The sequence below is a fragment of the Thermobia domestica genome, chromosome 13 (assembly GCF_964235325.1).
Source record: "Thermobia domestica chromosome 13, izTheDome1.hap1.1, whole genome shotgun sequence".
Taxonomy (NCBI): domain Eukaryota; kingdom Metazoa; phylum Arthropoda; class Insecta; order Zygentoma; family Lepismatidae; genus Thermobia; species Thermobia domestica.
Window position 1 is genome coordinate 216,702,101 of NC_137466.1, and position 14,961 is coordinate 216,717,061.

The 14,961-nt window shown below is 35.8% G+C and overlaps 1 protein-coding gene across 1 annotated transcript in view; it reads left to right on the forward strand.

The window, feature by feature from the left end:
- LOC145667971 (uncharacterized) overlaps nt 1-14,961 on the forward strand; it is a 147,874-nt gene that overhangs the window by 32,843 nt on the left and 100,070 nt on the right. Inside the window, exons 7-9 of the mRNA XM_081735396.1 lie at nt 1,733-1,873; nt 3,710-3,818; nt 5,139-5,248. Coding sequence (XP_081591522.1) covers nt 1,733-1,873; nt 3,710-3,818; nt 5,139-5,248 — 360 coding nt within the window. The remainder of the gene's footprint in view (nt 1-1,732; nt 1,874-3,709; nt 3,819-5,138; nt 5,249-14,961) is intronic.

A 14,961-nucleotide genomic window follows, 5' to 3' on the forward strand; every position in this document is an offset into this window, starting at 1 on the left:
AAGATGCAATAAAATTTAGTGGATTGGAAATTACTTATTTATTTCTATGATTAGCAATAAATGGATTAGTATTTAGATGTTATATAAATGATACAAAGCCAAACATATTTTTTTTCGTAAAAATCTAAAACCCTCTTGCTCGGAATGGCACCACCGCAAGAATCTGGAACATTCATAACCTGATAGATGTATCAATTCCGTTGCGCCTACTAAATTTATTTTCCTCTGTTGATAATCCGTTGAATATCAATACTAATTTGTTCCCAAATTAACTCATTACTATTTTATATATTTTTTATTTTTAACAAGGTATTCCTCAAATATCCACAGTACTTTTACGAAGCGGTGTTTTTATGTCCACCAATATTATCATAAGCTTGCTTGCTAATTGAACTTACGAAAAATTCCACTTAAGTGGCAGAGAAATCAGGCTCTTTAAAAATATTGAGACTTTTGAGCTCAAAATTGAGAATAAATTAATTACGATTTAAATAACATTATGACACCACATAGACATGATTTTGTTAAAGACTCAGCCATTTTAGCAATGTTTCTGCAAAACCATAATCCCGTCGCTATATACTTTTTGTGGTTTCTGGCGTAAACCTTCTGTCACGTAATTTTCACAATCCCCTTTCGAACCTAGACTAACATCATTTTAGAAAGTTCAGCATAGATCAAATCAAATGACTATCTGATAGTGTAAGATCGGGTCTTAACGGTAGATGAATTAAAACCTCCTAGCCACATTACCTTAATTTCTGACTAGAAATTAAAACTGTATCTTAGCTGGCATTATGAGTGTTGTATAAAAACATTCTCTTAACCAGCTCCGACCTATCCTTTTGTATTGCTAGGTACACTCACACAAATACGCACTACTCACCTTAAATTTTTTTGCGATACACCCTAATGTATATGTTTTGAAATAGTAGCTTTTTAATAAGGTTGTCAGATCGTGGTTGGAAAATTGATCGATTGTACGGTCCCACAATTTCAAAAAAGATATCTGCTTTATTACACAACAGAAAGTAACATGTATCTGCGTGATCTGGAATATAACAGTTTATTGGAGAGAAAAGTTTCGGTTGACCAAAGATCTCTATACAAATGCTTGTTAATAATCTGTATAATAGAGAAATACTTAAGCAGGTTTGGTACTACCAAAAAACTTAATGTAAGATAACGACCACTTATAGTTTACTCAAAATCTAGCTCTTAAGATTAAATGAGCATCTTAAGATTTTACCTGTAACAGGAATGTGTTCAACCAACAATAGTCTTGCATGTGAAACCAAGAATTAGAATTCAGTCTCCCATTTCATAAATATTTACAATTACTTAAGTGAGCTTGCTAAGCCTATGCAAATGCTTTGTAATACTCCGAGATTTTTCTGACTAAGTTATGTATTTTTAAATTTGTGTAGATTTAATATTCATTTTGTTTGTCTTACTATCGTTATTCTGTGCCTGTATGTTCATTGTTTTATATCTTCAATTATATTACTATATATATATATATATATATATATATATATATATATATATATATATATATATATATATATATATATCACATATAACTTGTTGAGATGTAGAAATAGGGGTAAACCCTATTTAAGTGGATTGATCTTTCTCTGTTGTGGATAGAATGAAATAAATAAATAAATGATAGTTATTATGACAAATAGGCTAGGCGTAGTCATAAGGAAGTATGTACTTTATCTTGCAGTTTTAATCCTAATCCCACAATACGCCATACATTTTGGACCGTAACCATAGGGGGCTATTTCCTTCAACTGTCGATCGTTGCTGTGAATCAAGGTGCTGTGCAAAGGTGCTTAGCAATGCCTACATTGAGAAAAGCTAAATTGTAAGTACATATTTAATACTATTATTTCGGAAAACATTTAGGAGCAACTATACGTTGTGGGTTTAGTGGTATTCACTGCAACATTTTATTTCCATATATATATCTCACATAAACCCTATTCTTAGCTTCATCCTTTCTACTAATAGTGCACATATTTTAACTTTCTCTTCTCGTGGTTTAAAAAGAATTATTTCAGGAAATGGAAAAAACGAAAGTTCGAGGGACACATGTAGTTGAAACTAACATCGCAAATTATATTAAGGTTCCGCAATTTCATACCAATTTTTTATGGATACTTTCGAGAAAAAAAAAGTTTCATTATCCTGATGCTGCATACAAAATAGTGAAAAGGATAATCATACAACTACTACATACACATGGATATGACAATAATTGAAATACTTCAAGTTAGCAACATGTAAAATGTATGCAATGGTAACATAGGGGATTCATCTGTAGCGCTCGGCTATTGTTCATATTGTATTTGTTGGTCGCTTATAATTTTGTAGGTGGGGTGAAGTATTATATATTATGAACAATGAAGGCGTGGGATATGTAAAATGGGAGGCCTCTCTGCGATTCAAATAGGACACGTTATGGTTGCGTGGTTAGTGGGTGCAACTACATCGACTATGACCAGTGTAATAATTATGTTGCGAGGAACCTGGCCATTGATGTGACGGCCTCATCAACTTTGAATTTAGTTTGAATGAATTTATTATTTCTCTCAAAACTTAGGTTCTATAAAGCTTGGAACTTCAGTTTACTGTGCAATTCAAACAACAGTAATGAGTTCAAAATTTTAAGGCTGATCCATTAGGATTCCAATCCGGATAATGTGCACCAAATACCATTTCGCTAGCCATCGAGTAGTGTACATCTCTTGGTAATTAACATCGGGCAGTAGTAATCGTAGACAAATAGCTTAGCTTAGCCATGAAGGGAATAGCTTAGCATTGAATAGGATTGTCACCACAGAGCCTAATCAAGTTCAGCAAAAGAGACGGCGGAACTAAGTCAGCACGTGGTTTAATATAATTGCAGCTTAAAGAAAATGAAATAATTAAAAGTCTCTTATTGATAATTGGTTACTGTGGGTAGTTGAATCCGTGTTCTGGATAAGTTTCAGCTTCCTAAGTTCATTTATCGTACCTATATAGTTCTAATGTTTCCTAGTGTTACTACCTTAATTTAGTGCCATTTGGAATTAAACTCTATGGGCCTTATGAAGAGTCGTTTTGACGTCTGATTAACACCTTGCTACGGGATTGACTAACGGATGGTCATGAAAATGTATTCACAGTCTCTGATTAGGACGTAGTATTGGACGAAGTTAATCACATGTGGCTAATTAATCTAGAGCAGAGTCTAATCTTTTACCCACGATTTATCGTGCGACACATTTCGTATTTCGTAATTCATATATTTTCATTTTCACAGACTACGCATGCGCTCATCTACTTTTACGTAGTTGCATTTATTTTACTCACCGATACATTGGGATTCTATAAGTTAATCATACTTAAATCATGATTTTAGTTGTACTAAAAGTAGACTCTGAATAACAAAAAGTGCACCTTCCTTAGTAAAGAGTTAGTATGTTTATTAACTAGACTGAGACTAAATTTCGATTAACGAATTCTCTCTGAATACCGCCCTATGTATCTATGAAACATTAGTATGTTAAAGTCGTATACAATATCTCATATTTATCCGCTAATAACCATAGAAAGTAAGTTATGTTCAGTAAAGTTAGAATGTTTAGTTTAACGGTTATGTTATAAAATTGTGAAGAAGGTTTAAGAAAGTTATGCTATAGAATGATTTTTTTTTCAGAGTCTCACTTTACTTTGGAATTGGGTTTATTGCAATTCTATCGTTGTGTTGCTTCAGTGGCCTCGTCATGTACGCAAATTATTATCACTGTGATCCCCTTACAACAAAGGTATGTAGAATGAACTGCATGATCAACATAATTATACAAGTGCATCAACTACAATATTCCCTTCTCAGCTCAGTTTTTAAAATGCCATAAGCAAATATTTTAATTAACAACAATTAAAATTAATACACATAATCAAAATTATCTATAATTCTAAAGGGTGATCAAATTAAATCAGTTCGACCACCCTTGTAGGAATGTTTTAAGAGATACTATTGTATTGTTGTAGTGTTATGTACTGTAAATATTTGTCATTGCTGTGACAATTATGGCGAAACGTTAACTGAATAGTTTTGGATTATAGCATTCACCAACCGAAATTCCTCAAAGGCGGAGAAGTATCATGCATGAATATATATATATATATATATATATAACTAACTAACTAAAAAACTAACTAACTCTATGGCCTATGGAACCCGGAGGTTCAGTGCCGCGTTCACAAAAGCTCTCCACTGACTTCTATCCTTAGCTAATTGGATCCAGTTATATATATATATATATATATATATATATATATATATATATATATCGAAATCTACTATAACGTGACACAATCACCCATCTGTTGCATTATATTTATCTAATATAAACATATATACCTTTTTTAACTTACAAAATAAATTCAAGTTAAAGCAGTTCTCAAACTATTCAGAGAAAACTGGTCGGCTTAGTGGTTAATGATACGAAATAAATTAAAAAGTATATACTTCTTTTTTAGTATATTATGACTTAAGAGTACTGGAATGTGAATACTCACATTATAACTGCCATAACTTCCTCTCCCTTTCGTTCAACATGTTAGGATCTTTAACATTTCATGCCTATCACTTACTGTTTCCAAAATAGTAGTATCAAAACGAACATGAGTAGTGGAATATTTTACCTAGACACTAAAGGGAATGGTGAATTATACATATTCAATGGATTTTTTTCTGAATTTGAATCCCGGATTATATCCATTTCAAAAGGTGTAAATGTTATAACTAACGAACTGGGTGTATTGACTTTGTAGGTTTTCCAATGTATAAAATAGAAGTTATGATATAATATGGAAGGTTTATCACAACCAATAGATGAAGAGTTGTCAATCATGTACCCTTAATATTTGAAAATTGAGCACTCTCATATTTTCATAAGAAAGAGAAAGAAAGTAAGAAACAAAACTCATAAATAAAATTTAATTTTTAAAATGCAACCATTCAAAAATGTTTTATGGCACGTACATTGAATTGTCTAACTGTGATAATTGAACTCATAATCTTAATTGGTCAACGTATAAATTTACTCCGTACAGTTTACTTATTATATGTTTCTCTATAGGCTATAACTAAATCTGATCAACTAATGCCTTATTTTGTGATGGATATAGCTAAGTCAATTCCTGGACTGCCTGGAATATTTATTGCTGGAGTTTTTAGCGCTGCATTAAGGTACAAAATTAAAAATACATATTTTATAAAGGAATGAGTGTAGCTTTAATGTATTATTCAATCAATTTCTTTAATTTTCAGAGGAAATCAACATTTTTTAATGGGTTCAGGAAGGTTTGAATCAGAAATGTTTAATTTCGTCTTGATTGTACCATTAGAATGAACTAAAGTTAATTAATATTCTACTCAATATGAATTAATACGGCGTCATTTTTTAAAAAAATATGTGACATTATGTTGGTTTGGCAACACTGTTAAGTGAATGGTGTTGCATTTGCCATTGCTATCTATATTTGCTTGAGACAAAATTTCAGTGAATTTTATCAACTATGTACAGTAGTTTAAAAGTTACAAATTCGTTTGAAGACAAAAGTCGACTCTCTATGAAAGATGTACTGATTTTGTGCTGGACCAGATTAGCAGAAAACGGTTGAACCATTTGAATATTAATTTGGATAGATAGTTATCTCGAACGTTGAATTAGGATTTTATCATTTCATTTAGGTTAAATTTCGTATTTTACGGAAGAGAGAGAGTGGTGCCAAAATGTATGTGAAAAATTGAGTGTCTCACAAGCTAATTAAGTAGGAAGACGAAGTTATACTTTAATATCGATCAGAATAATAAATGAACATGTGTCCCAGCGTTTGATAAAATTCCTGTTTTAAGTGAGTAAGGGAAGCCATTTTTATACTTTCTTTCCCACACTGAACCCGACAGTGCCTGAAGATTGTGCTCACACTACGAAAAACAATTTTAAAGTTTCAAGATAATTTTGGCGTACTAACAAGGAGAAAACAGACTTTGGTAAATGCACTTCGGGTTTTTTTTCAAGGAGATAGTGCACATTTAAAGTGTGCATATTACAAACTGGGAGAGTGCAATGGCCTAACATAGCAGAGAAAAAGCGTCTTAAAGTTTTCAACTCGCCTTATATATCGTATGTTGCGCAAGATTTATCAAGTGACGACATGGCAGAGTGAATAGCATCTCTGACTCACGTGCCAAAGGTCACGGCTTCGATTCTCGCTGGATTCAACTTTTTTTCAACCAATAAACTAGCCACTTGTAGATACAAGTAAAATGTTAATTCACGATATGTTTATAATGAATTAAAACAATAGAAATATTCAAATTAGTTGTAAAATCTTTCAGTGTTCCATGTTAACTAGCAATGAAATGTAATCTATTTCGTAAATATATTGATATCGTGAGTTATATTATGGTTACCACAGCCGTTGTGTAAAAAATGTTTTTGACGCTTCGTCTCTAGATCTGTTGACAGTGTGTGTATTACAAGCACTGGCGCAAATGGCACGGCGGATGAGGGGGACATGTCCACTCCAATCTTAGAACTGAAGAACTGTCCTCCCAATAATCCGATTTGAAATGTGTTTTTTGGGGAGAAACTTAATGATTTGTGTCCGATTGCCACAAAGGAAAATGAAATGAATTTGATTTTTCCTAAGAAGAAGCCTCAAATCTGCCCGCCTTCCAATCTTGGAGACAATTCTACCCCCCATAATCCTCCACAGTATAGTATTTCAACTTAATAAATATTTTGAACATCGCTTTAAAAATATGGGAACGGTCTTACCCGCCCTCCCCCCAATATCGGAGAGATTTTCACAGCTTAATAGAAGTGAAATGAGGAATAATCCCCTTTGGTTATAGTAACATCCAGTATTACCAAAGCGGATGTCCTCCTCATCCCCCTCGTAATTCTCACACTGTGAACAGATGTAGATACGAAGTGTCAAGAACATTTTTTTACACAACGGCTGTGGTAACCATAATATAACTGGTGATATCAATATATTTATGAAACAGATTACATAGCGTTGCTAGTTAACATGGAATATTAAAGATTTTACAAGTGATTTGAATATTTCTATAGTTTTAATTCATTATAAACATATCGTGAATTAACATTTTACTTGTAGCTACAAGTGGCTACTTTATTGGTTAAAAAAAGTTGAATCCAGCGGGAATCGAACCCGTGACCCTTGGCACGTGAGTCAGAGATGCTATTCACTCTGCCATGTCGTCACTTGATAAATCTTGCGCAACATACGATATATAAGGCGAGTTGAAAACTTTAAGACGCTTTTTCTCTGCTATATTAGGCCATTACCCTCTCCCAGTTTGTAATATGAACAATTTGAATGTGGACTATCACTTTGCAAAAACTGGCTCCAAAATACATCTACCAAAATTTGCCTTCTCCTTGTAATTTAATTATAGATAATAAGAAGCGAAAGCGATAATGTGATCGTGTCACTGTCATTATAGGGGGTATAACAAGAGGATTGGAGAACTCAAAATGTATTCCAAAATTAAAATATCTCATGTGATTTTATCATTTCACACTCATTAAATGTGTATGCCAAAGAAGGAAAGAAGTTTAAATATATTCCACAAAGTTACAACTACACCTCGAGAGAAGAACGTACCTTCTCATCTAGGTTAATATATAAAAGTGAAAGCGATATTGTGTGAAATGAAATCACGCGAAAATGGCTAAACAGCTTGAAATTTAATTAGAAACAGTATCTACCTCGATCTTAATTTTTTACCCCGCTCAGCACAGTTGCTGGCGCTCTCGCATTTTGTGGACATTTGGTCAAAAATGTTTAACAGCTTTTTCAGGCCAGCTATTCCAACTGATGTTTTATCTGGCTTTTTCCTCATTCACATTACTCATATACAGGGATGATACTTAACAAACGGACCCAACTTCCTTCCTTCCTTCCCCTTTCCTTTCTTCCTCCCCTTCCTCGGGTAGTGTGATCGCCGAGGACCGTCATTCCTCATACATCACGGGCTAACATGACTATAGATCTCGCAAGCTTAGAAATCTAATTCCTAACCTTCGATCTTGGTTTTCTGCGCGTCACCCTGATAATAGGGTGTATCGTAAGAGACTCGATATATTAAAGTACTAGGTTTATATATTTGTCTTCAATCCTTTCGACAATGAGATCTCGAAAACCACAAGTGCTAGAAACGTGCCGTTTTTGCACAGGTCGATTCCAAATTTTGTTTAGATTGCCGAGTTCTAATTGAACATTTAGAAAAACATGGCCGTTATTTCTTTATTACAATTTTTAGGGGTACACTGGAAGTGTTGAAAGCAAAGGTTTACATCCTAAGTTATACATTTCAACACAACATAGTTGTATATAGGGTTACGTATCTCTCAGGCGTTTATTCGTGTTTCATGGTAATCAAAAACTAAGGATAACGATTTCTTCAACCTAAGAATATATTGTTTGGAGTGTTTTCTCAATGAACACCATATATCACTGACACTATAATTCATTGTGTATGTAATGTATTTGCTTATTACATACTGCATGCAAGAAGAGAGGAAACAATGATCATATATGAATTAGGAACTCCAAATGGAAGTAGGCTCAAATCTTGCAAACGGTGCGAGATATTGAAAAATCTAACCTTTAAGGTATCAGTTGCCGATTTTTATCTAGACGTCCTTCACTTGTGTCTGTAAAGGAGCATGTACAGATGTTCTGATGAATTATGCACTGTGTGAGGAGAGAGTATTCAGCTAGTCCATATATTAAAATGCTAGGTTTATATGTTTATCCCCAATTCTTTAGCCAATGAGATCTCGAAAACCACAGTACAGAAACCGCTTTCCCTTTTCGATTCCAAATTTTATGTACGTTGTCCACTTCTCATTCAAATTTTCAAAAACCGTGTCGTTATTGGTCTATTCAACTTTTAAGAGGTAGTTTTGAGTCAATAAAATTTACATTGTTGCAGGCCGATACTAGGCAACCAGTAGAGAAGTTACATGTGGCGGGCAGACGTAAATTGCAGGCGCTTTGCTTAAACCAGGCAACCTATTACATGTATGACAACCTATTTCATGCGGGCAACTAGGGATGGCCGGAACAGTTTCCAGGTGGAACCGGTTTTCGTCTCTGAGCGGATCCGCTTCTAGAAGCGGATCCGGTCTGCACCTGGTTCCTAAAATCCAGTTCTTGAGTTTCTGGAACCGGTTCTTGAGTTTCGGTTCCGAAAGCGGTTCTATATTTATGTACGATGCCGTCTTGTAAGGAGGAAAGCGTGAACGTAATCGAACAGAATTTTTTGTAAGCTAGACTTGATTTTATTTTTCGCAAACGTGTTTTGAAACAAATGGACTAATACAAAATCACTACTGAACATAAATTACTTGGACTCATTCCAGCTTTCACTTATCAAGTAATCTTTACTTTTCCTGTGTGTGTCCTTAAGTCTTTCCAATGAAAAATTACCACAATAATGTATATACGGATAATTTAAAATTTCCTGCAAATTCTAAGTACATTACAATGCAAAGGTAAAATTACAGTCACAAAAGAATTAGCCATTTTTTTCACTAGGGATTGCTGTCACCAGTTTTCGGCTCTCAACGGATCCGGTTCTAGAAGATCGGCCCGAGGCCTGGAACTGGTTCTGAAAATCTGATCTCCAAGAACCGGTTTCTTGCGGAACCGGTTCCTCCGGAACCACAAATCTGTAACCATCCCTACTGCCAACTTCGAAAGCCTCAAGACTCGTAATCAGGTGTACTAGGACGGATATGGATTTGTTAGAAACAAATATTTCCACTTGATATCGTGTTACTTCTGCTACAAACTCATTCCAACATTTATACATAGCAACAATTCATTTCCTTTGTGAGTCTCTATCCTTTACTTCTGTGAGTGACATGCACAGGGGAAAGTAGATTCACGATCGTAAAAGAACGATGCGCTGAGTAGACAGCGCTGGTTCACCTAGTGTAGAATTAAATACTAATGCGAGAAATGAAGTATTTCAAAAGTCTGTAATACGTACCTTCAAAATACCAGGTACATAGAAAGAGTAATATAATATAATATTACATAGAATTCTTAATTTGTAGCGAATCAAGAGTATTTTAACACGGCAAATATTTCTTTGCTAATGTCCAAATGTAAATTAACATAAATTGAGCAATGTAATCTTACTTTTTGAACCTATAATCTTCAACAGTTTGTGGGAAAAGTGATCTTCCTGCATTTTCTGTCTGTACAGAAGGACTTTCACTCTATGTTTGGAATTAAGTAATATTTTCTTTAATACTGAAAAACAAAACTCTTCATGTTCATTGGATTCTATATTTCTTCGTAAACTAAATTAGAAACCTTCTATAATTTTCCTGATAGCATTTATCTTGTGATCTGAGTTTATATTTCATTTCGAATTTTCAACGAACTTTATAACCAATTCGTGGTTTCTGTTCGGGCGGACATTTATTTGTAAAGAACCAGGTCTCGCTGTTCTTTGTCCTACCAATTAGTATTCTCCTGGAGACTTGGACTTACCTAGGTAGGACGTTGAAGGACCTCTCCAAAAAGTGATTACAAATTGTTTTTAAATCGCTCGTGGGTCTCAATAATGAGATGAGCATTAGGCGCCGAGAGGTTCGGATATCTCGTCTCGAAAACCCCACGGACGATCAGGTGGTCATCCAGACCATAACGCACACAAATATCATTCACACACACAACGAAAACTTACTGGATTAAACAACAGTATACTTATTTATTAGAAAAATATTCAAAAGAAGAAATAACGAAGAGAAATGATCACAACACTTAAGACTATCATCTATATAATACTTTCCACTATCAAAATAGCAATTTACATATATATATATATATATATATATATATATATATATATATATATATATATATATGTATATATATATATATATATATATATATATATAGGGAGAGAGAGAGAGAGAGAAAATTATAGAGTAGAGGGGGGCAAGAGTACGTGGGGGGTAAGGATACGATTCCCTAAAATCAGGTGAATATAATCGCGTATGACAATAATGCGTCACGTGGAGTTTGATGTTAATAGCGTCTAGAACCTAAACAAGTTTGAGTGTGCTGCGGCAAACTACAAGCTATCTAGATAATTATTTATGTTTTTCTAATAGTTTGATATAATATTGGGACATAAGTAGTTAATGAATAACTTACACAATTTTATAACGATTTCAAAGTACTATAAAGCGTTAGTTTCTAACATATCCATTGTGTGACAGGATGGAGTAAATTGCCTTTCTTCCAAGAGTTGGCTGTACAACATCACGGGAAAGTCAATTGTGTAGTGAGGGGGCAAGGGTACGCAGATACCTACGGGGCAAGGGTACGCGTGCGTACTCTTGCCCCTTCTGTTCTATGAAAAAGAATCCAATTTGATTTAGAACTAACAATCAAAAAAGAATGTAGATTCCGTTGTAATAGAGTGACGGCAAACTTTACGAATACTAGTTCCCATATGTAGCCTCTAACGTTAAGAATTCTGAAGAATCCTGATATTTTCTTATGTACGAGGGATACATTTTTATTCTAAACACCATTCCTTACATAACAGTATCTAAGGTGGTGTTTGTTTTCGAAACAGATAAACGTGTGAGATACTGACATCTGCAGTTATTGAATAACGTTACGCTTGCTTATTTTATTCAGGTTTCAGAAATACTATGCTTTGTCCTCTTTTATCTTAAATGTCAGTAGTCTTCAGTAAGAAATTTCAATGGGCCTTATGCAGAGTCGTTCTGACGCGTGATTAGTGCCATACTAAAAAGTTCGACTACCGCATGTTTCCTGTAGTACTCAGTCCTTTAGTAATCATACCTTAAAACGACTCTGCATAAGGCGGTATCAGTCCAATGATTGGTATGGGATCCTATAAAGATATATGAAGCTAACCTAACATTTGACAATATGTAGCTTCATCAAGGATTGGTCGAGAAGTTCTCAAGTTACCCTCGTAGTTGACAAGCATTCTGTAACTGATGGAATAAGCTGAATTTGGAAATATATTTTTATAAAGGATCTAAATATTATCTGATTTTTTTGTATCCTATGCATTCCCATTACTGATATGAGGAGAATTAAGGATTTTTCTTTTCTTTCATTTTTTTTTTTTTTTTTTTTTGAATGAGAATCTGCAACGTCTTTAGGTACAATAAAGCCAGTAGGCCTATTTACCGAAGAAATGGAGAACGAATTAGTGGAATATATCACATTACTGGATCAACTCTTCTATGAATTAACTTTAAATGATCTAAGAAGAATGGCATACAATTTTGCTGAACGTAAATAGTGGCCCCATATCCTTTAGCCATGTGAATCGAATGGCAGAAAGAGATTGGACAGAGTCTTTCCGTCGTAGACATTTAACAATAGCTTTGCAACAGCCTTCAAAGACTGGTCTGGGGAGAGCTCGTGGTTTTAGCAAGCCACAAGTTGAATGCTTTTTTAATTGTCTAAAAATCTTGTAAGACAAACCGGCTTTTCTCCACGGGATATCTACATGTACGAAACTGGCATAAATACGGTTCCTCATAAAGTTCCAAAAGTCGACTAAAAATCAGTTGTGAATAAAACTGTATCTAGTGATTTTGGAGTTAACATAGTAGCTGTTTCATGGAGTGCATCTGGTTCCTTTATTCCCAAGATATTGCCCACACAACAAATGACACAAGAATTATTCGATGGCTCGCCGCCAGGTTCTGTGGGAATATCTAATTCTAGTTCATCAACTCACAATTTTTCGTAGAATGGTTATATTATTTACACCAACATGTGCGATCAAATTTGGTTACGAAAAAGGTGTTTTTACTTGTTGACAATCAGACCTCTCACATTTCAATCGAAGCGATTGATTTCTGCAGGCAAAATGGGATAGTGATGTTGAGTTTACCAGCAAATTCCAGTCATAATTTGAAACCATTAGATCGCTCCTTTTTTGACCCGCTGAAATCTTGGTATTCAACAGCGTGCGCTAAATGGATGAGGAATCATCCATCCCACATAATTCCAAGCTGCGAGCTTGTTTACTGAGGCTTACTACAAAGCTGCAACCATTGGTATCCAGCCTTCAAGAATCTGGAGTTGTCCTACTGAATCCAGATGTATTCACTGAAGATTTTCTTCCTTCTATTGTGGATGTGGTAGACTTAAATGTAGAAGCCAGGTCTGAAGACGAAAGCCTTCCTGAAGCAACAAATCAAGCATCAGACGTGAATAGAGCCCAAAATCGTTCATCGGATGATTCACTGGAAGTAAAAAGGGACCCATGCATCCAGATCAAACACTCCTTTGCCAGTTGCTCGTCCTCCTCCATCTGTTACCAAACCTTTAAACAGTAACGCTAGATCCTCACTAGAAGCAAGCAAGAGCTCATGCTGACTGTCCACTTCAAATACTCTTCTGCCGGTTGCTCGTTCTCATTCATTTGTTACCTAACCTTCAACCAGTAACACTGGATTCTCACTAGAAGCAAGCAGGAGCTTATGCAGATTGTCCACATCAAACACTTCTCCGCTGGCTGCTCGTTCATCGGTTACCAAACCTTCAACCAGTAAACTTATCTTTACTGGTGGTAAGAAGGGGCCCATGTGGACCATCTACATCATGCACTCCTTTGGTGGTTGTCAGTCCTCCTCCAACTGCTACCAAGCACTCAACCAGTAGATCTTGATCTTCTCGAAGTCAGAGATTCTGACATCCTCTCCTTTCAAGCAGAACTTACTTCCGAAACGGCGCCCTCCAAAGATCAAAGGAAAACATCATCTTGAATCAGGAAAGCTACAACCGAATTTGTAGCTACAACTCCTCAGGTCAGTGAGGAAGTAGTGTACGATTGTCCATTATGCAATATCATCTACAGTGATCCACCAATAGAAGACTGGATCAAGTGCGCAAAGTGCATGAATGGTGGCATGAACAATGCACATCATGTAAAGCAGTAAGCACCTTGATCTGTGATAATAGTTAATGCTCTTTTGGGTGCATGCTCTTGCCCCTTTGACTTCGTACTCTTGCCCCACATTAGAGACCTGCACGGGCCGGGCCTGGCCCGAGGCCCGCGGGCCGGGCTTGGTCGGGCCGACTCTGCTATTTCTTTGGGCCGGGCCGGGCTTGGGCGGGCCGACACTGTTATTTCTTTGGGCCGGGCCGGGTTTGGGTTGGCCGACACTGATTTCTCTTCAGGTCGGGCCGGGCTGGTGCCGATCAATTGCAATTCTTTAATCATTATTGACTTTCGTTAAACGATAATTGGAATAAAGCCAAACGTTGAAGAAGTGTGTCCGTGAAAAATGTTACAAAGAATGCACTAGCTATTTACAGTTTGTGTTGCTTACCGGCTCCACTTTCACTATAGAGGATTGCAGGCATTATGCGGTAAATTGAGCTCTGACCTTGACCTTCCCTGAACTCAAAATATAACAAGAAGGGGTGGGAATGTTTTGCCTATTGCTAAACAATATTGCCATCTTCACTTTATGCTAAAAATCAATTAAGTTAGATTTTTGTTACAGGGAATGGAGTTTTTGTTCTCTCGATGACAGGCAAAGTTCTAGGAGGCAATGGCACCTTCGGGAGGCAAGCGTCAGGTTGTGAACCAGAGTTTAGAAAATGTTTCTGAGGGTTAGGTCAAATTTAATAGTAAATTTTGAGAAAGATTAGGGCTAGAGCTAATTTTTTAAAAAAATTATCGGGCCGGGCTCGGGCCGAAAATCTCCAAAACTTTTCGGGCCCGGGCTGGGCCGGGCCTAGCTACGTTCGGGCTGGATTGGGCTCGAGCCGAAAAATTCGGCCCGCGCAGGTCTCTACCCCACATATAGGGGCAAGAGTACGAATTTGAATGTTTTC